The sequence below is a fragment of the Papio anubis genome, chromosome 18 (assembly GCF_008728515.1).
Source record: "Papio anubis isolate 15944 chromosome 18, Panubis1.0, whole genome shotgun sequence".
Classification (NCBI taxonomy): domain Eukaryota; kingdom Metazoa; phylum Chordata; class Mammalia; order Primates; family Cercopithecidae; genus Papio; species Papio anubis.
In genome coordinates, this window is record NC_044993.1 from 69,296,980 (window position 1) to 69,312,090 (window position 15,111).

The 15,111-nt window shown below is 55.7% G+C and overlaps 1 protein-coding gene across 13 annotated transcripts in view; it reads right to left on the reverse strand.

The window, feature by feature from the left end:
- The window catches only part of MGRN1 (mahogunin ring finger 1), a 77,389-nt gene that overhangs the window by 32,872 nt on the left and 29,406 nt on the right, over positions 1–15,111 (reverse strand). For all 13 annotated transcript variants that reach the window (XR_004179883.1, XM_009195908.4, XM_003916482.3 and 10 more), the window contains exons 2-5: positions 9,232–9,350; positions 7,355–7,443; positions 6,609–6,755; positions 1,964–2,081 (exon numbers count right to left, since the gene is read on the reverse strand). Coding sequence is in view for 12 of the 13 variants with exons in the window: in XM_003916482.3 (XP_003916531.1) it covers positions 1,964–2,081; positions 6,609–6,755; positions 7,355–7,443; positions 9,232–9,350 (473 nt within the window). In the remaining variant the exon portion in view is untranslated. The remainder of the gene's footprint in view (positions 1–1,963; positions 2,082–6,608; positions 6,756–7,354; positions 7,444–9,231; positions 9,351–15,111) is intronic.

Here is a 15,111-nt window from a genome sequence, read left to right on the forward strand (position 1 = left end):
ACTACTCCTCAGCATACGAGTTTTCATCTGTTCGGTTTCCAGCCTGGGCCGATTCCCCCCTCCTTAGACAACCTGGTGGTCCCCCACTCCCAGGTGCTTTTACTTTTGAGACAGGGTCTCGCTCTGTCACCCAGGCTGAAGTGCAGTGGCATGATCATGGCTCACTGCAACCTCGATCTCCCAAGCTCAAGCAATCTTCCCACCTCAGCCTGCTCAGGAGCTGAGACTACAGGCGAATACCATCACACCAAGCTGATTTTTGTATTTTTCATAGAGACAAGGTTTTACTCAGGCTGGTCTCAATCTTAAATGATCCTTCCACTTCAGCCCCCCAAAGTCCTGGAACTACAGGCAAAAGCCACCACACCTGGCTTGTTTTATTTTTAATGCAAGGACAAGGAGGCTTTTCACAGAGAGTGGCTGCAGGTCAGGAAGAGAGGAGCCACAGGACTGGCCCCAGCATAAGTCAGCTCATCAGGCCTCCTGGGAGGGCATGTGGTCAATGTCTCCTCCTGGCCTCGGACCCACAAGGTCTGTCCTGTTTCTTGTTTTTGTTTTGTTTTTTTTTTGAGATGGAGTCTCGCTCTGTCGCCCAGGCTGGAGTGCACTGGCTTGATCTCGGATTGCTGCAAGCTCCGCCTCCCAGGTTCACGCCATTCTCCTGCCTCAGCCTCTCGAGTAGCTGGGACTACAGGCGCCCACCACCTCGCCCAGCTAATTTTTTGTATTTTCAGTAGAGACGGGATTTCACTGTGTTAGCCAGGATGGTCTCAATCTCCTGACCTCGTGATCCGCCTGCCTCAGCCTCCCAAAGTGCTGGGATGACAGGTGTGAGCCACCGTGCCTGGCCACATGAGGTCTGTACTGTTACACAGGAACCCTGACTGGTCTTGCAAGCCGGTCAAAGGCGGACGCTAAAGCCAAAGGCAAGGGAGAAGGAGGATGGCTGACTGAAAGCTGAGAGGGGCTTCCAGGAGAAAACCCAGCAGCAGCCACTGGGGTTGCTTCACAACCTACAAAGGCCTGCGACAAACGCTCGGCCAGATCACAACCACACCCCAGTCCACGCCCAGCACATTCGCCTTGTCCAGCATATTCGGCACTGAGCCAATACAGTGAAACCACATATCTCTACTTCAAAATACAAAAATCAGCTGGCCATGGTATGCCTGTAATTCCAGCTACCAGAACCCAAGTCAGGAGAATCCCTTGAACCCAGGAGGCAGAGGTTTGTGAGTGAGCCAAGACTGCACCACACTGCACCCACTGGGCACAGGAGGAGACTCCGCCTCAAAAAAAGACTGCATCAAGATTTCAAACAAGGTTAAAGCCTCTCAGCCGGGCGTGGTGGCTCTCATGCCTGTCCCAGCATTTTGGGAGGCCGAGACGGGGCTGGATCACGAGGGTCAGAGATCGAGACCATTCCTGCTAACACGGGGAACCCTGTTCTACTGAAAATAAAAACTAGCCGGGCGAGGTGGCGGGCGCCTGTAGTCCCAGCTACTCTGCAAGCCGAGCAGGAGAATGAAGTGGAACCCGGGAGGCAGAGCTTGCAGTGAGCTGAGATTCCTGCCACTGCACTCCAGCCTGGGCCGGGCGACAGAGCGCCAAGCACATCTGCCCCCAAAAAAGACCACCACCTGTGAACAGGACCTGGGACAAGCTGCAGCCGCAGGGGACCCCATTCTTCACGCCTCCCGAAACCCCAGTGCTCCAACCTCCCATGCAGTCATGCCCGGCTTGCAGTCTGGTCTCCTGCTTCCGCCTCACATGTGTGTGGCTCCAGGTCTGCTCCAGTCCATCCGTACGTCTGCCTGAGCACATAGACTGGGGTAGCCGTTCCCAGGCCTTATGAAGCCCGGAGGAACCCAAACACACAGGTCCCACTGCGCTGGCCCCACCCCCAAGAGGAGAGAATTCGAGAGAAGGAGCAAAGGGCAAGGAGGAGCCCAGCCAGGATTACCTCGTCATCCTTCCATTCCAAGAAGTCAATCTTGAAGGAGGGCAGGGAGAACTGCTGGCTCACCCCTCTCTTGTAGTGGACGGTCTCGGACTGTAGTGAGGGGCTTTTGGGGCTGTATCTGCGGGGAGCCGAGAGCAGGCAGTGAGACTGCAGCAGGGCGAGGGCCCTCCGTGCCCGCCCCTCCCACTCTGAAAGCTGGCAGGGCTGCAGACATCTTTTGGGTACCCTCTCTTGTGGGGGACAGCAAACAGCCTACATGACCACGTGGCCCTCACCTTCCAGGGCCTTCCACAGCCTCTCGGCTCACCATGCAGCTCTGCCCACGTCAGGCCCGGCTACGATTCTTCCAGAGCCCACACCTGCCCAATCCCTTTGCTACATCCCCCAGTGTGGCTGTGCTTTTCCTTTCGATGGGGGTGCTAAGCTGGTTTACTTTTTTTTTTTTTTAAGATAAGAGTCTTGCTCTGTCGCCCAGACTGGAGTGCAGCAGCATGATCTCAGCTCACTGCAACCTCTGCCCCCCGAGTTCAAGTGCTCCTCCTTCCTCAGCCTCCAGAGTAGCTGGGATTACAGGTGTGCACCATCATGCCAGGCTAATTTTTTATTTTTAGTACAGACAGGGTTTCGACATGTTGGCCAGGCTGGTCCGAACTCCTGACCTCAAGTGATCCACCTGCCTCAGCCTCCCAAAGTGCTGGGATTACACGCGTGAATCACTGCGCCCAGCTTGAGTGCTTACTTTTAGAATGAACACAGTACTTAAGTACACACAGTGCAAAATGCTCCTTCCCCAACCCTCACGCCTGCTCCCAGCGGCCTGTTCTCCGCCCCAGCAGAGACCCATATATCACTCCCGGGGAGCGAGGCACAATGGTGGCCACATGCACCGCGGGTCTCTCTTCCTCAGCATTCAGACGTGGTAGGCGTCAACACTGCTCTTTCATGTGTCCGCACACACTGGGGCTGTGTCCTGTGAACCACCACACCGGTCCCGCTGTGGTTTTATCATTCCGTCAGGGCCCCTGAGATGGTCACCAATATCTCACTCTTCTTAACACCCTTCTGCATGTCTTCGCCACAGGCCAGGCGCGAGTGCATCCCTAAGACAGGTGTCTCAAGCAGTTTCATGTCTGATAAAACTCCATGCAGGAACCCAATTCACACCCCACAGCCCCTCCCTCCACCACACCGCCCTGCTTGCCTGCGGCCAGGGCTGGCTCTCCTGGACAAAGGCACACTGAGCCCAGAGATGGGGTGGGGTGTGGGAGGGCCACCACTGTACACACAAAGGCAGAAGAGGCCTGCCCTGGCCACCAGAGCCCAGTGTGGGAGGACGCACTACAGGGGAGGCCCAGGCTCAGCCTCAGTAAAACGCACAGTTAAGACACCGCCCTCAGGTGGACCTCAGCTTTCTCCTGTGAACTGTGGAGCCCTGCACACACCCCTCTGTCTGAGCCTCAGTTTCCCTGTCATGAGGCAGAGAGGGTGGCTTGCCCTGCAGCTCAAATGGATGGAGCACTGGCAGGCTGGATGGGGTCTGGGTGCCTGGACACGGCCTCCAGGTCCTGGAGCTGCTCCTGCTCTGTGATCCCTGCCGGGAGGGGAATCAGGCCTCGTACCAGGTCCTGAGAGTAGGGGACTGTTTTCTCTGTGATCCCCGCTGGGAGGGGAAGCTGGCCTTGCGCCAGGTCCTGAGACAGGGGGACTGTGGCACTTCTCTCGTCACTAGCCCCTGGGGGTCTAGGACAGGGTGACACCAGCCAGGCTTGGCAGGGCATTTCTCTGTTCTCTCTAGCCTTTCTGGTGGCAGTGGGACCCTCTCTTCAAGCGCACCCGAGATGGTTACCCAACCCCTGAGCGCTGGGGGGCAGGGGGCAGACCATTCACTCACACTGGCCTGTGACCTCGGCGCACACCCCCTTTGTGGCAGTCCCCGGACATCTCCCCAGAACCCAGCTCCTCCACCATGTTGGCCAGGCCCAAGGAGGGCACCAGGCCCCAGAAGCCCAGCTCCTCCATCATGTTGGCCAGGCCTGAGGAGGGCACCAGGCCCCGTGGGTGTCACACACTCAACCCCAAGCAGTGGGATGTAAGAAGGGGACAGAGGGGCCTGCCCTGGTCACTCCAAATGCTCCTATACCCAATAATTCCATGCCTGTCATAGCACACAGGCATGCATTTCTGGTGTCATTAAAGAAATATGATCTGTGCCGGGCGTGGTGGCTCACGCCTGTAATCCCAGCACTTTGGGAGGCCAAGGTGGGAGGATCATGAGGTCTGGAGATCGAGACCATCCTGGCTAACACGATGAAACCCCATCTCTACTAAAAATACAAAAAATTAGCTGGGCGTGATGGTGGGTGCCTGTAGTCCCAGCTACTTGGAAGGCTGAGGCAGGAGAATGGTGTGAACCCGGCAGGCAGAGGTTGCAGTGAGTTGAGATCGCACCACTGCACTCCAGCCTGGGTGACAGAGTGAGACTCCATCTTAAAAAAAAAAAAAAAAAAATACATATATATATATAAAATCAAGTGCCAGGGCAAGGTAGAGCCTCAAAGAACAAAGTCCAGAAAAAGGGACCTGTTCCTCCCCCAAGTGCTGGTCCACAGGAAGAGCCCTGGCTGCCGGGGAGCCCAGGGCCAGAGCCCAAGGGCGGCCTCACCTGGTGGCAGGTTCCCTCAGAAGCCCCACGAGTCATCTCCACCAGCCCCTCAGCTCGAGCACTCAGGCTCCTTTCAGGAGCACTTGTCACATGAGGGGCTGTGCACAGGACACACGGTCCCCTCCTCACACCACCCACCCGCATTTCCAGCTGAGGACACAGAGGCACAAGCAGTCATGTGCCCCAAGCCACTCAGTGGGGACAACATTCAAAGGCTAGGCTCTCAACCACACCCTATCACCAGATGCAAAGCTGACCACTGAGCACTGTGCTCCAATGCAGGAAGGTGGGGGGTACACTCCTGCTTGTCCCTAAAGCCACTTGGGGCAGATGTGCCTTTGTAGGCTGGAGGCGGTCCTGCCAGCTCCTGCTGAAGTCGCACGTTTCAAACTTTCAGGGCCAGAAGGGCCCTTATTTCAAATAAAACCTCTGAAAGTGCAAATATGTAATTGTGACACAATAAAAAATAAATATTTGGCCCCGGCCCCAGTTCCTGACACGGAGTCCTCTAAAACCCTTGTCATTTCCTGAGCGACAAGCGTGCTACGAGCGTCTTTTTTCTATTATTTGGTCCGTGATCTTTGCTCCCGACACAGAACTCCAAACCCGCGGAATGTCCTGGGTGGCAGGAGCGTCTACGTGTCAGTGAGGTGACTCTCGGCTCCTGTATGGGGTTGGCCGCCAGAAAGACCAAGCCATGATTAGAAACTTGGAAATGTCGTCGAAGAGCTCCTGAGGAAAAACAAACAAAAACCTGGGCCAGGCGGGCCGGGCTGGTGGCTCACGGCTGTAATCCCAGCACTTTGGGAGGGCAAGGCAGGTGGATCAACTAAGGTCGGGAGTTCGAGACCAGCCTGGCCACCATGGAGAAACCCTGTCTCTACTAAAAATACAAAACTAGCAGGGCATGGTGGCACATGCCTGTAATCCCAGCTACTCGGGAGGCTGAGGCAGGAGAAGCAATTGAACCTGGGAGGCGGAGGTTGTAGTGAGCCGAGATCGCGCCATTTCACTCCAGCCTGGGCAACAAGAGTGAAACTCCGTCTCAAAAACAAACAAAACCACTTTGGGAGGCCGAGATGGACGGGATCGTGAGGTCAAGACATCGAGACCATTCTGGCCAACATGGCAAACCCCTCATTCTCTACTAAAAATACAAAAATTAGCCAAGCGTGCTGGTGCATGCCTGTAGTCCCAGCTGCTCAGGAGGCTGAGGCAGGAGAATCGCTTAAACCTGGTAGGCGGAGGTTGCAGTGAGCCGAGATCACGCCACTGCACTCCAGCCTGACCAACAGAGTGAGGCTCTGTCTCAAAAAAAAAAAAAAAAAAACAAAAAAACCTGGAACTGAATTTCAGCCAAGCCCCATCCTCCAGGGAGGGGACAGGGGCTGAAGACATAGTTAATCATCAATCCTGCCTACGTGATGAAGCCTCCAGAAAAGGCCCTGAAATATGCGGTTTTCGGGAAAGCTTCCAGGTTGGTGAATATGAAGGTGGCACGCACCACCCCTTTCCCCACACCTCGCCCTGTGAACCTCTTCATCTGGATCCTTTATAATCAACCAACAAACATCAGCCAAGTGTTTCCCTGGCTTCTGTGAGCCACATCAGCAACTGACCAAGCCTGAGGAGTGGGCTGTGGGAGCCTGATTTACGGCTGCTTGGTGAGAAGTTCAGGTGGCAGTGGGGGCTTATGACTGGCATCTGAAATGGGGCAGTCTTGTGGGACTGGGCCCTCCATGTGCTGCACAAACTCCAGGCAGCATCGGAACTGAAATGAGTCACAGGACCCCAGCTGGTTCCCGCAGAGAAGAGGCGAGTCCCTGGGGTGGGAGAAGCCCCTCACATTGTGGTAAAGTCCTGGGACTATGGTAAGAGAGTAGGGATTCGTTTTCTCCCTCTGGTTACTAAGGCAGAGAGAAGCCTCCCCAAGGAGTCCGGGGACCCCCAGCCCAGCTGCTGCCAGCCGCCTGCGGGACTCACACTGCCCTGCCGTTCAGGAACTCCTCCGACGCCTGGCAGTAGATGGTGATGGCCACACGGGCATCAGCGTCGAAAGTGAACTCCAGGCTGTAAAGCACCCGGGGCTTGTCGCCGTCCTCGGTGGGGCTGTCAGCGTCGTCTTTGTACCTACCCCAGGCGGTGGAGAGAGGCAGCGGATCAGAGGCCACATCCGCGGAGGCTGCCTCCTGCCCTGCCAGGCTGAGGGCCGTGGAGGCAGCTTTGTGGACACAGCCCACTTCTCCAGCAGACATGGGGGCCGTTTCCTATTTGGACATGAAAGCCTCTCCTTCTTCCTGCCCACAGAAGATGGGGTACATGCTTTTGGTTCAGAGACAGCCCCAGATGCCTCAAGTCTAGTTGGTTTAGGCAGTTTCTGAACCTACTGAAATCTGGTGCTGGGTCATTCCTGGCAGTGGGGGGCCGTCCTGTGCATGGCGGGAAGTCAGCACCCCTGGCACCCACCTGAGATGCCAGGGCACCCCACCTGGCTGCCTCCAGACACTGCCCAGGGTCCCTGTGAGGCACAGCTGAGAAGCCCTGGCTAAATGACTCTCTTTCCACATGCCCTTTCCCTCACTCAGCCCAGGGCAGCCTCTGATTCCACACGGGAGGGGGCAGAAACTGGGGCCCCTCCCACCTGCCCTTTTCCCCAAACAAGCCAGAACCTCTGCCCCGGGCTGTGCCCCACAGAGCCACAGGGTCCCCAGGGGCAGGGCGAAGCTTACCTCACCAGCCGGAGGGAGTCTTTGCGGATGTTCACCAGGCTCCGCAGCGTCTTCACGGGCTCGTGAGGGGCAGGAGTGACGTAGGGAAACTAGGAGGAAAACCACAGGGCCACAGGTGACTCCCTCAGGAGCGGCCAAGGACAGAAAACGGGCCAGGGTGCAGCGGCCACAGCCCCAACGAGTATCCCTGGGTTCTCGTCCCCGTGTTAGAGGCTGCGTGGGTACGCTGTCCTCATTTACAGGTAGAAGCTGCAGGCCACACAGCCCGCACATGCAACAGCCAGGACCAAACCACCCTGAGCAAATCCAGCCAGGCAGCCTCAACGCCCGATTCCTGCCCGCTGGGGCCACCCATCCCCAACCTGCTCTCCCAGGCTTCCCACATCCATCACTGCCCGGAGCAACCTCAGCCCCTTCCTTGGGCCCCACCCTTTCCATCCTCAAAGCTTCCTACGAGCACCCCCGCCCCAGGCTGAGCCCCCAGATCCCCCAACGTTTACTGGCTCCTCTGGCCTCCTGTCCCCCAAGGCCTGCACCCTCTCACCTCCTCCTCTGTTCCCAGGGCCCCCTGCCTTTCTGCTCCTCCTGGAGGGGCCTCCTTCCCACCTATCACGGCTTGGTTCAGCCACGGCCTCTCCAGTGGCGTCTCCCTTTCTGCCCTCTCTTCTACCCATTTGTCCTGTGTTAATTGTCTATACTCCCACTAGGTAGCAGAGGCGGGGTCTGCCTTCACCCTAGACCCTGGAAGAGTGCTAGGCACACAGCAGGTGCCAAACGTGTGCTGAACAAACGGACAGCTCACAGTACTCGCGTACTATGACAGTGTTCGAATGTACCCTCCTCCGGCAATGAGGGGAAGATATTAGCCAGCTGTCTGTATTTCTCCTTTGGACCATGTCTCTTGCCCACTGTTCTAGGGAAAGTAAATTTTTTTTTTTTTTTTTTGAGACAGCCTCCCTTTGTTGCCCACGCTGGAGTGCAGTGGCGCAATCTCAGCTCACTAAAACCTCCAACTCTCAGATTCAAGTGATTCTCCTGCCTCAGCCTCCCGAGTAGCTGGGATTACAGGCACAAACCACCACGCCCGGCTAATTTTTTTTTTTTTTAAGTAGAGACAGGATTTCACCATTTTGACCAGGCTCGTCTCAAACTCCTGGCCTCAGGTGATCTGCCCGCCTCAGCCTCCCCAAGTGCTGCGATTACAGGCATGAGCCACAATGCCCGGGGTCTGTAAATACTATTTTTCCTTTTAAAGAAAGTCATCCGGCCGGGCGCGGTGGCTCAAGCCTGTAATCCCAGCACTTTGGGAGACCGAGGCAGGTGGATCACAAGGTCAGGAGATCGAGACCATCCTGGCTAACATGGTGAAACCCTGTCTCTACTAAAAATACAAAAAAAAACTAGCCGGCCGTGGTGGCGGGCGCCTGTAGTCCCAGCTACTCGGAGGCTGAGGCGGAAGAATGGCGTGAACCCGGGAGGTGGAGCTTGCAGTGAGCCGAGATCGCGCCACTGCACTCCAGCCTGGGCGACAGAGCGAGACTCCGTCTCAGAAAAAAAAAAAAAAAAAAGAAAGTCATCCAAGAAGGCTGGAATCAAATCCACAACGTTCTGCAGCCGTTGCAACCCAGATGCACCCGTTCAGTATGGCTGCTCTGTTTCACAGTGACCTGCCCCTGGCCATCTGGCCTCTAAGGGGCAGCACCAGGACACCCCATTCCAGGGCACGTGTCCACACCCAAGCTCAACTGGAACCCTGTCAGGAGCTCTGCCCGTTTAGGGGTGATTTGGTGCCCGTCTGCCCTCATGGCTGGGATGCAGACCGCTGGGGACGGGGTCTCCCACCCCCACAGCCCAGTGAGAGCCCTGTCCAGACCCACCTGGACTGGGCGGCTGCCCAGGAAATTCAGGTCCATGTTCTCTCCAAAGAGGTAACCTTCAGGGTGGGGGGTGTCAAATTTCTCTCCTCCCATGAAAAAGTGCGAAGCAAAGTAGTTTCCTGTTTAAAAAAGGAAACACGATTATAGATTGGTTTTTTGCTTCTGAGATGGAGTCTCGCTCTGTCACCCAGGCTGGTGTTCAATGGCGCAATCTTGGCTCACTGCAACCTCCACCCCTTGGGTTCAAGCGATTCTCTGCCTCAGCCTCCCGAGTAGCTGGGATTACAGGCACGTGCCACCATGCCTGGCTAATTTTTGTATTCTTAGTAGAGACGGGGTTTCACCATGAAGGCCAGGATGGTCTCCAACACCTGGCCTCAAGTGATCCGCCTGCCTCAGCCTCCCAAAGTGCTGGGATTATAGGTGTGAGCCACACTGTCCAGCCTGGAAACACAGTTATAGACTCTGAGGCTGAACACAGCCCGGTGGGAACATCTGATGGCCAAGAAGCCCAGTCCTGAGAAAGGCTCCACCTCAGGGGAGCTGGTGCAGACAGGCCAAAGGGCGTCCCCCACATCTTCTGCCTCGGCCACCTGGCCTCAGGCCTTCCAAGGTGGCCTCCTGACCTCCTCACACCGCCAGCCTCAACACTCTTCCCTGGACGGCTCCTCACTGCTCACAGCCCGTCAGCCAGCCCCCAGCTCCAACACCGCTTTTTTCTGTGGTGGCCTGAGCTGTGTTCCCGATGAAGACAAGTTTGGGTCCTACCCCACATCCACCCCCTACTTGTGCATGTGACCTTATTTGGAATTAGGGTCTTTGCAAATGTAATGAAGTTAAGATGAGGTCATACTGGATTGAAGGGCTTAAATCCAGTGACTGGTTCTTAACAGAAGGAAGAAGAGGGAGGTTTGGACGCAGACTTGTATGAAGGGAAGACCAAGGGAAGAAAGAGGCAGAGACTGCAGTGATGCGGCCACAAGCCCAGGGATGACAAGGACTGCCTGGGGCCCCAGGAGTGGGGAGAGGTAAGGAAGAGCCCTCTCCAAGTGCCTTCAGGGGGCGTGGCTCTACTGACACCTCAGTTTCTGACATGTGCCTCCATGACGGTGAGAGAATACATTTCTGCGTCTTAAGCCACGGTTAGAGGTCATTTGTCACAGCCACCCCGAGAAATCCTTACACATTTCCTGATCCCAGACTAAGTCACCCCACCCCCAAATCTGAGCCCTGCGTACTTTCCATGTCAGCATCAAGCCCGGTTTAGAAGTCTCTGTGGATCTGGACTAGTTCGTTCAGTCTGACTCCCGCGTGAGGGCAGTAGGCTGTAGGTGGCACCCATCAGCACCCTAGCACACTCAGGCACGAGATCTGCGCTTCTCCTACGAGGAGGGGATGAACAGCTGGGCAGCCTCAGAGACCTGCGCTTAGAGTCCTGCCGAGGAACACTGAGAGTATGGCCTCTCCCCTGGATTCTTGACCTCACACCCAGATCCAGCCCCGTTTCTCCCGGCACACAGTCCCTGAGAGGAGGGCCCAGGTGACCACAGGAGCCTGTAGATTTCAGGGATGCTCAGACTACATGGTCCTCAACCTCACGTGTTGCAGGGACTTCCGGGAATTCTCAGAATCCCCACTGTGGGCCCCAGAATTCCTATTCCTTCTCAGAATTCCCACCTGAGGCCAGGTGGGCTCCTCCCGGGGCCCTCAACGGGAATTCTGAGACCTTCAGGCCCTGCATGGCCTGTGTCCTTCCTGAGAACCACGGCTCCAGTTACAGATAGCCCAGCCACGGCCAGCAAGAGTAGCCAGGCCCCAACCATGAGTCCAGGATGCTCCTCCCGAGGGAGGTGGCCCAGAGCCAGGTGCCCAGCACAGCTGCTCCTGACTGCCAGGAACGGTGGGCAGGAGCCACAGCCCCACCCAACCCCCCATGCAGAACAGGGACCACTGAGAGGTGATGACAACCAGAAAGCAAGAATAAAGCGGCGACTACTTCAGCAAGTGGGACGGCCTGATTTTATGGACCATCACGCAGCTGCTGGAACCAAGCTGATCTAGACACACCGACGTGGATTGAGTCACAGAAATGTGCAGGTTAAAGAAAACAAGTTAACACATTGCAAGATCATTTTCTGAGGGGTCACTGCACGCACTGAGATGTGCACAGCACAAATTGTGAATACACAGAGAATGTTCTGGAAGGTCACACCCACGAGGCTGCCAGGGAAATTGGTGCAGAGCAGAGGAGCGGTGGAGCAAAGCCCATGTGGTGGTTTTATTTTATTTTTTATTTTTTTTATTTTTTTTTTTTTTTTGAGGCGGAGTCTCGCTCTGCCGCCCAGGCTGGAGTGCAGTGGCCGGATCTCAGCTCACTGCAAGCTCCGCCTCCCGGGTTCACGCCATTCTCCTGCCTCAGCCTCCCGAGCAGCTGGGACTACAGGCGCCCGCCACCTCGCCCGGCTAGTTTTCTGTCTTTTTTTTTTAGTAGAGACGGGGTTTCACCGTGTTAGCCAGGATGGTCTCGATCTCCTGACCTCGTGATCCGCCCGTCTCGGCCTCCCAAAGTGCTGGGATTACAGGCTTGAGCCACCGCGCCCGGCCGATGGTTTTAAATCAAAAGAAAGAATACCTGCAGTACAGGTGAGCCCAGGATGCCTTCCCCAATTACCTGGGCCCTGCACGTAGCCCCACCACATTGAAAGCTTCATTGCATCTTAATACCCTAAGTCTTTAAAGGTGAATTTTCCACACGGCCTGTGGGGGGTCCGGGGGCCACAAGGCACACCTGGTGGTCTCCAGACGCTGGCCTCAGGCTTGCTTGGCCTTTAACTCACCCAACCTCAAGCCCAAGTCACGGAGCAGGGCTGAGGGCGGCCCGGCCCGGAGCCACCTGCCTGACCTCCAAGATGCACAACATGGCCATGCAAACCACAGGAACCCCCCGCACCAGCCGCTGGCAGACAAGGGCCACAGCAGCATGGCAAGAGGGTGTGGGAAGCCCGCTGACCCTGCTGACCAGCCCAGGACCCATCATTGGAGGCACCCTCAGCAGTGACCAGTCCCCACCCTTCCAGGCTCTCCCTAGGGCTGATGTACTAAGGTGGGGTCCAGAAGGCCAGGCACCCTTGGTCTGGAGGGAGACTCAGAAGTGGGCTTGTCCCTGCGAGGCCTTTCAGGCTGAGGCACTGGGAACTCCATGACCCCAGGCGGGAGACAGGTCCCTGGTCCAGAAGCCTTCTGCTCCAACCTCCTCCCAGGGCACCCTCAAGGCACAACCACTTTGTGTCCAAGAAGCCCTCTGAGTTTCCTCTCTGCAGGCAGAAGACGAGCAAGGTGGCCAGCCTCCACGAGGGCCCCCAACACATCTCACCTCCCAGCTGACATGTCTCTGGGCACACTGCACCCACACCGAACAGGGCTGACCAGGTGACCAGTGAGACCTCGTGAAAATGGTGTGTGGCTTCTAAGGCTCTGGGGCAAGCTGCCACCATGCTGTGAGGACACCCAAGCAGCCCCATGGAGAGGTCCACGTGGGGAGGACCCGAGGCCTCCTGCTAAACCCAGCACCAGCATGCCGTGCCTGTGAGCCAGGGAGGCAGCCCCTCCGTGCCCAGGCAAGCCCTCAGATGACTGCAGCCCACCCACAGCTTTTTTTTTTTTTTTTTTTTTTTTTTTTTAGACAGGGTCTTGCTCTGTCACCGAGGTTGGAGTGCAGTGGCACGATCACCACAGCCTTGGACCTCCTGAGCTCAAACAATCCTCCTGCCTCAGCCTCCCAAGTAGCTGGGACCATGGTGTGCATAATGCCTGGCTCATTTTTGTTTATTTTTTGTAGACACGGGGTCTCACTATGTTACCTAGGCTGATCTCAAACTTCTGGGCACAAGCAATCCTCCCACCTTTGCCTCCCAAAGGGCTGGGCTTACAGGCGTGAGCCACCGTGCCACAGCCTGAGCGAGGACTCATGAGTGATGGTGAGCCAGAGCCCCCCAGCTGAGCCACTCCCAGTCGTGACCCACACCGTGAGGTAGTAAGTGCTGTGCTAAGCCACTAAATTCTTAAGGAGTCACCCAGAAAGAGACGTCGAATCTTTCTGAGATGTGGTCTCAGTGACTGTCATTCTCTTCTCCTGGCACCCAGTTCAACTTCATTTCTATAGTCACAGTCCTGGTTAGAGCCTCTGGCACCATCTGCCCTGTGACTGTGCCCATTTGCCAGTCTCCCCACATCTCCTGGGACCCCAGGTCTGTTTCTGGACCCACTGCCCTCAAAACCCTGCTGGTGTCCCAGCCACACTGGGGCAGGTCGCAGTCTCCCTGCAGCCTCCGAGGCCTCAGACAAGGCCACTCTGCCAGCCCCGGCCCGCTCACACCTCGGGGCCCTGGAGTCCTCAGCTCATCCAGCTCTTCCCTGGAGCTCCGGCTCCACCTCAAGCTGCCCTCTCCACAAGACCTCTTCTGACACCCCTTTTACAACTTGCCAAGCCCCCAACACCCCCGCTTGCTGACCGACCTTCCCACTCCCCTTTCCGGCCTTATTCTTCTCCACAGCACTTTTCAGCCTGGTGTTCTAGATGGGAGGCTCTAAGATCTGACGGTATACAGATTTAGAAAGTAATTAAGCTGGGCCGGTGGTTCATGCCTGGGAGCTTTGGAAGATCAAGGCAGGAGGATCACTTGAGCTCCGGAGGTCAAGACCAGCCTGGGCAACATACGGAGACCCTGTCTCTACAAAAAAATTCTTAAAAATTAGCTGGGCATGGGGCCGGGCGTGGTGGCTCACGCCTGGAATCCCAGCACTTTGGGAGGCTGAGGCGGGAGGATCACGAGATCAAGAGATCGAGACCATCGTGGCTAACACGGTGAAACCCTGTCTCTACTAAAAATACAAAAAAATTAGCCAGGCGTGGTGGCGGGCGCCTGTAGTCCCAGCTACTCCAGAGGCTCAGGCAGGAAAATGGCGTGGACCCAGGAGGCGAAGCTTGCAGTGAGCTGAGATCGCGCCACTGCACTCCAGCCCGGGTGACAGAGCAAGACTGCGTCTCAAAAAAAAAAAAAAAAATTAGCTGGGCATGGCGGCGCATGCCTGTAGTCCTAGCTACTCATGATACTCACTGAGACAGGAAGATCGCTTGAGCCCAAGAGTTCGGGGCTGCAGTGAGCCATGATCACACCACACTGCACTCCAGCCTGGGCAACAAAGCAAGACCCTGTCTCTCTCCCCCTCACCCCCACCAACTCTCTCTCTCTCTCTCTCTCTATATATATATATATATGCACACACACACATATATATGTATTAATAACTTCAGAGAAACAAACACTACAAGCTAAAACACCTGCATAGCTAATAAGTGATTATTAATTTTTTCCTTTATCTTTTTAAAATTAAGTTTTCGGCCGGGTACGGTGGCTCACGCCTGTAATCCCAGCACTTTGGGAGGCCGAGGAGAGCGGATCAAGAGGTAGGAGATCGAGACCATGGTGAAACCTCGTCTCTACTAAAAATACAAAAAATTAGCCGGGCGTGGTGGCAGGCGCCTGTAGTCCCAGCTACTCGGGAGGCTGAGGCGGGAGAATGGCGTGAACCCGGAAGGCGGAGCTTGCAGTGATCCAAGATCGCGCCAGTGCACTCCAGCCTGGGCGACAGAGCGAGACTCCGTCTCAAAAAAATAAAATAAAATAAAATAAATAAATAAAATTAAGTTTTCTACAATTAACATGTATCATTTCTAAAATAAGAAAAATTATTTTTAAAAGATCAGAGACAAGGAAGAAGGGTGCTGTTAAAGCAATAGTTGTAATATCACAAAACTGGAACCATGTTCTAGAATGAGATCAAGGTAATGGTTGCTTGACTGAATATACCAAAAATCAC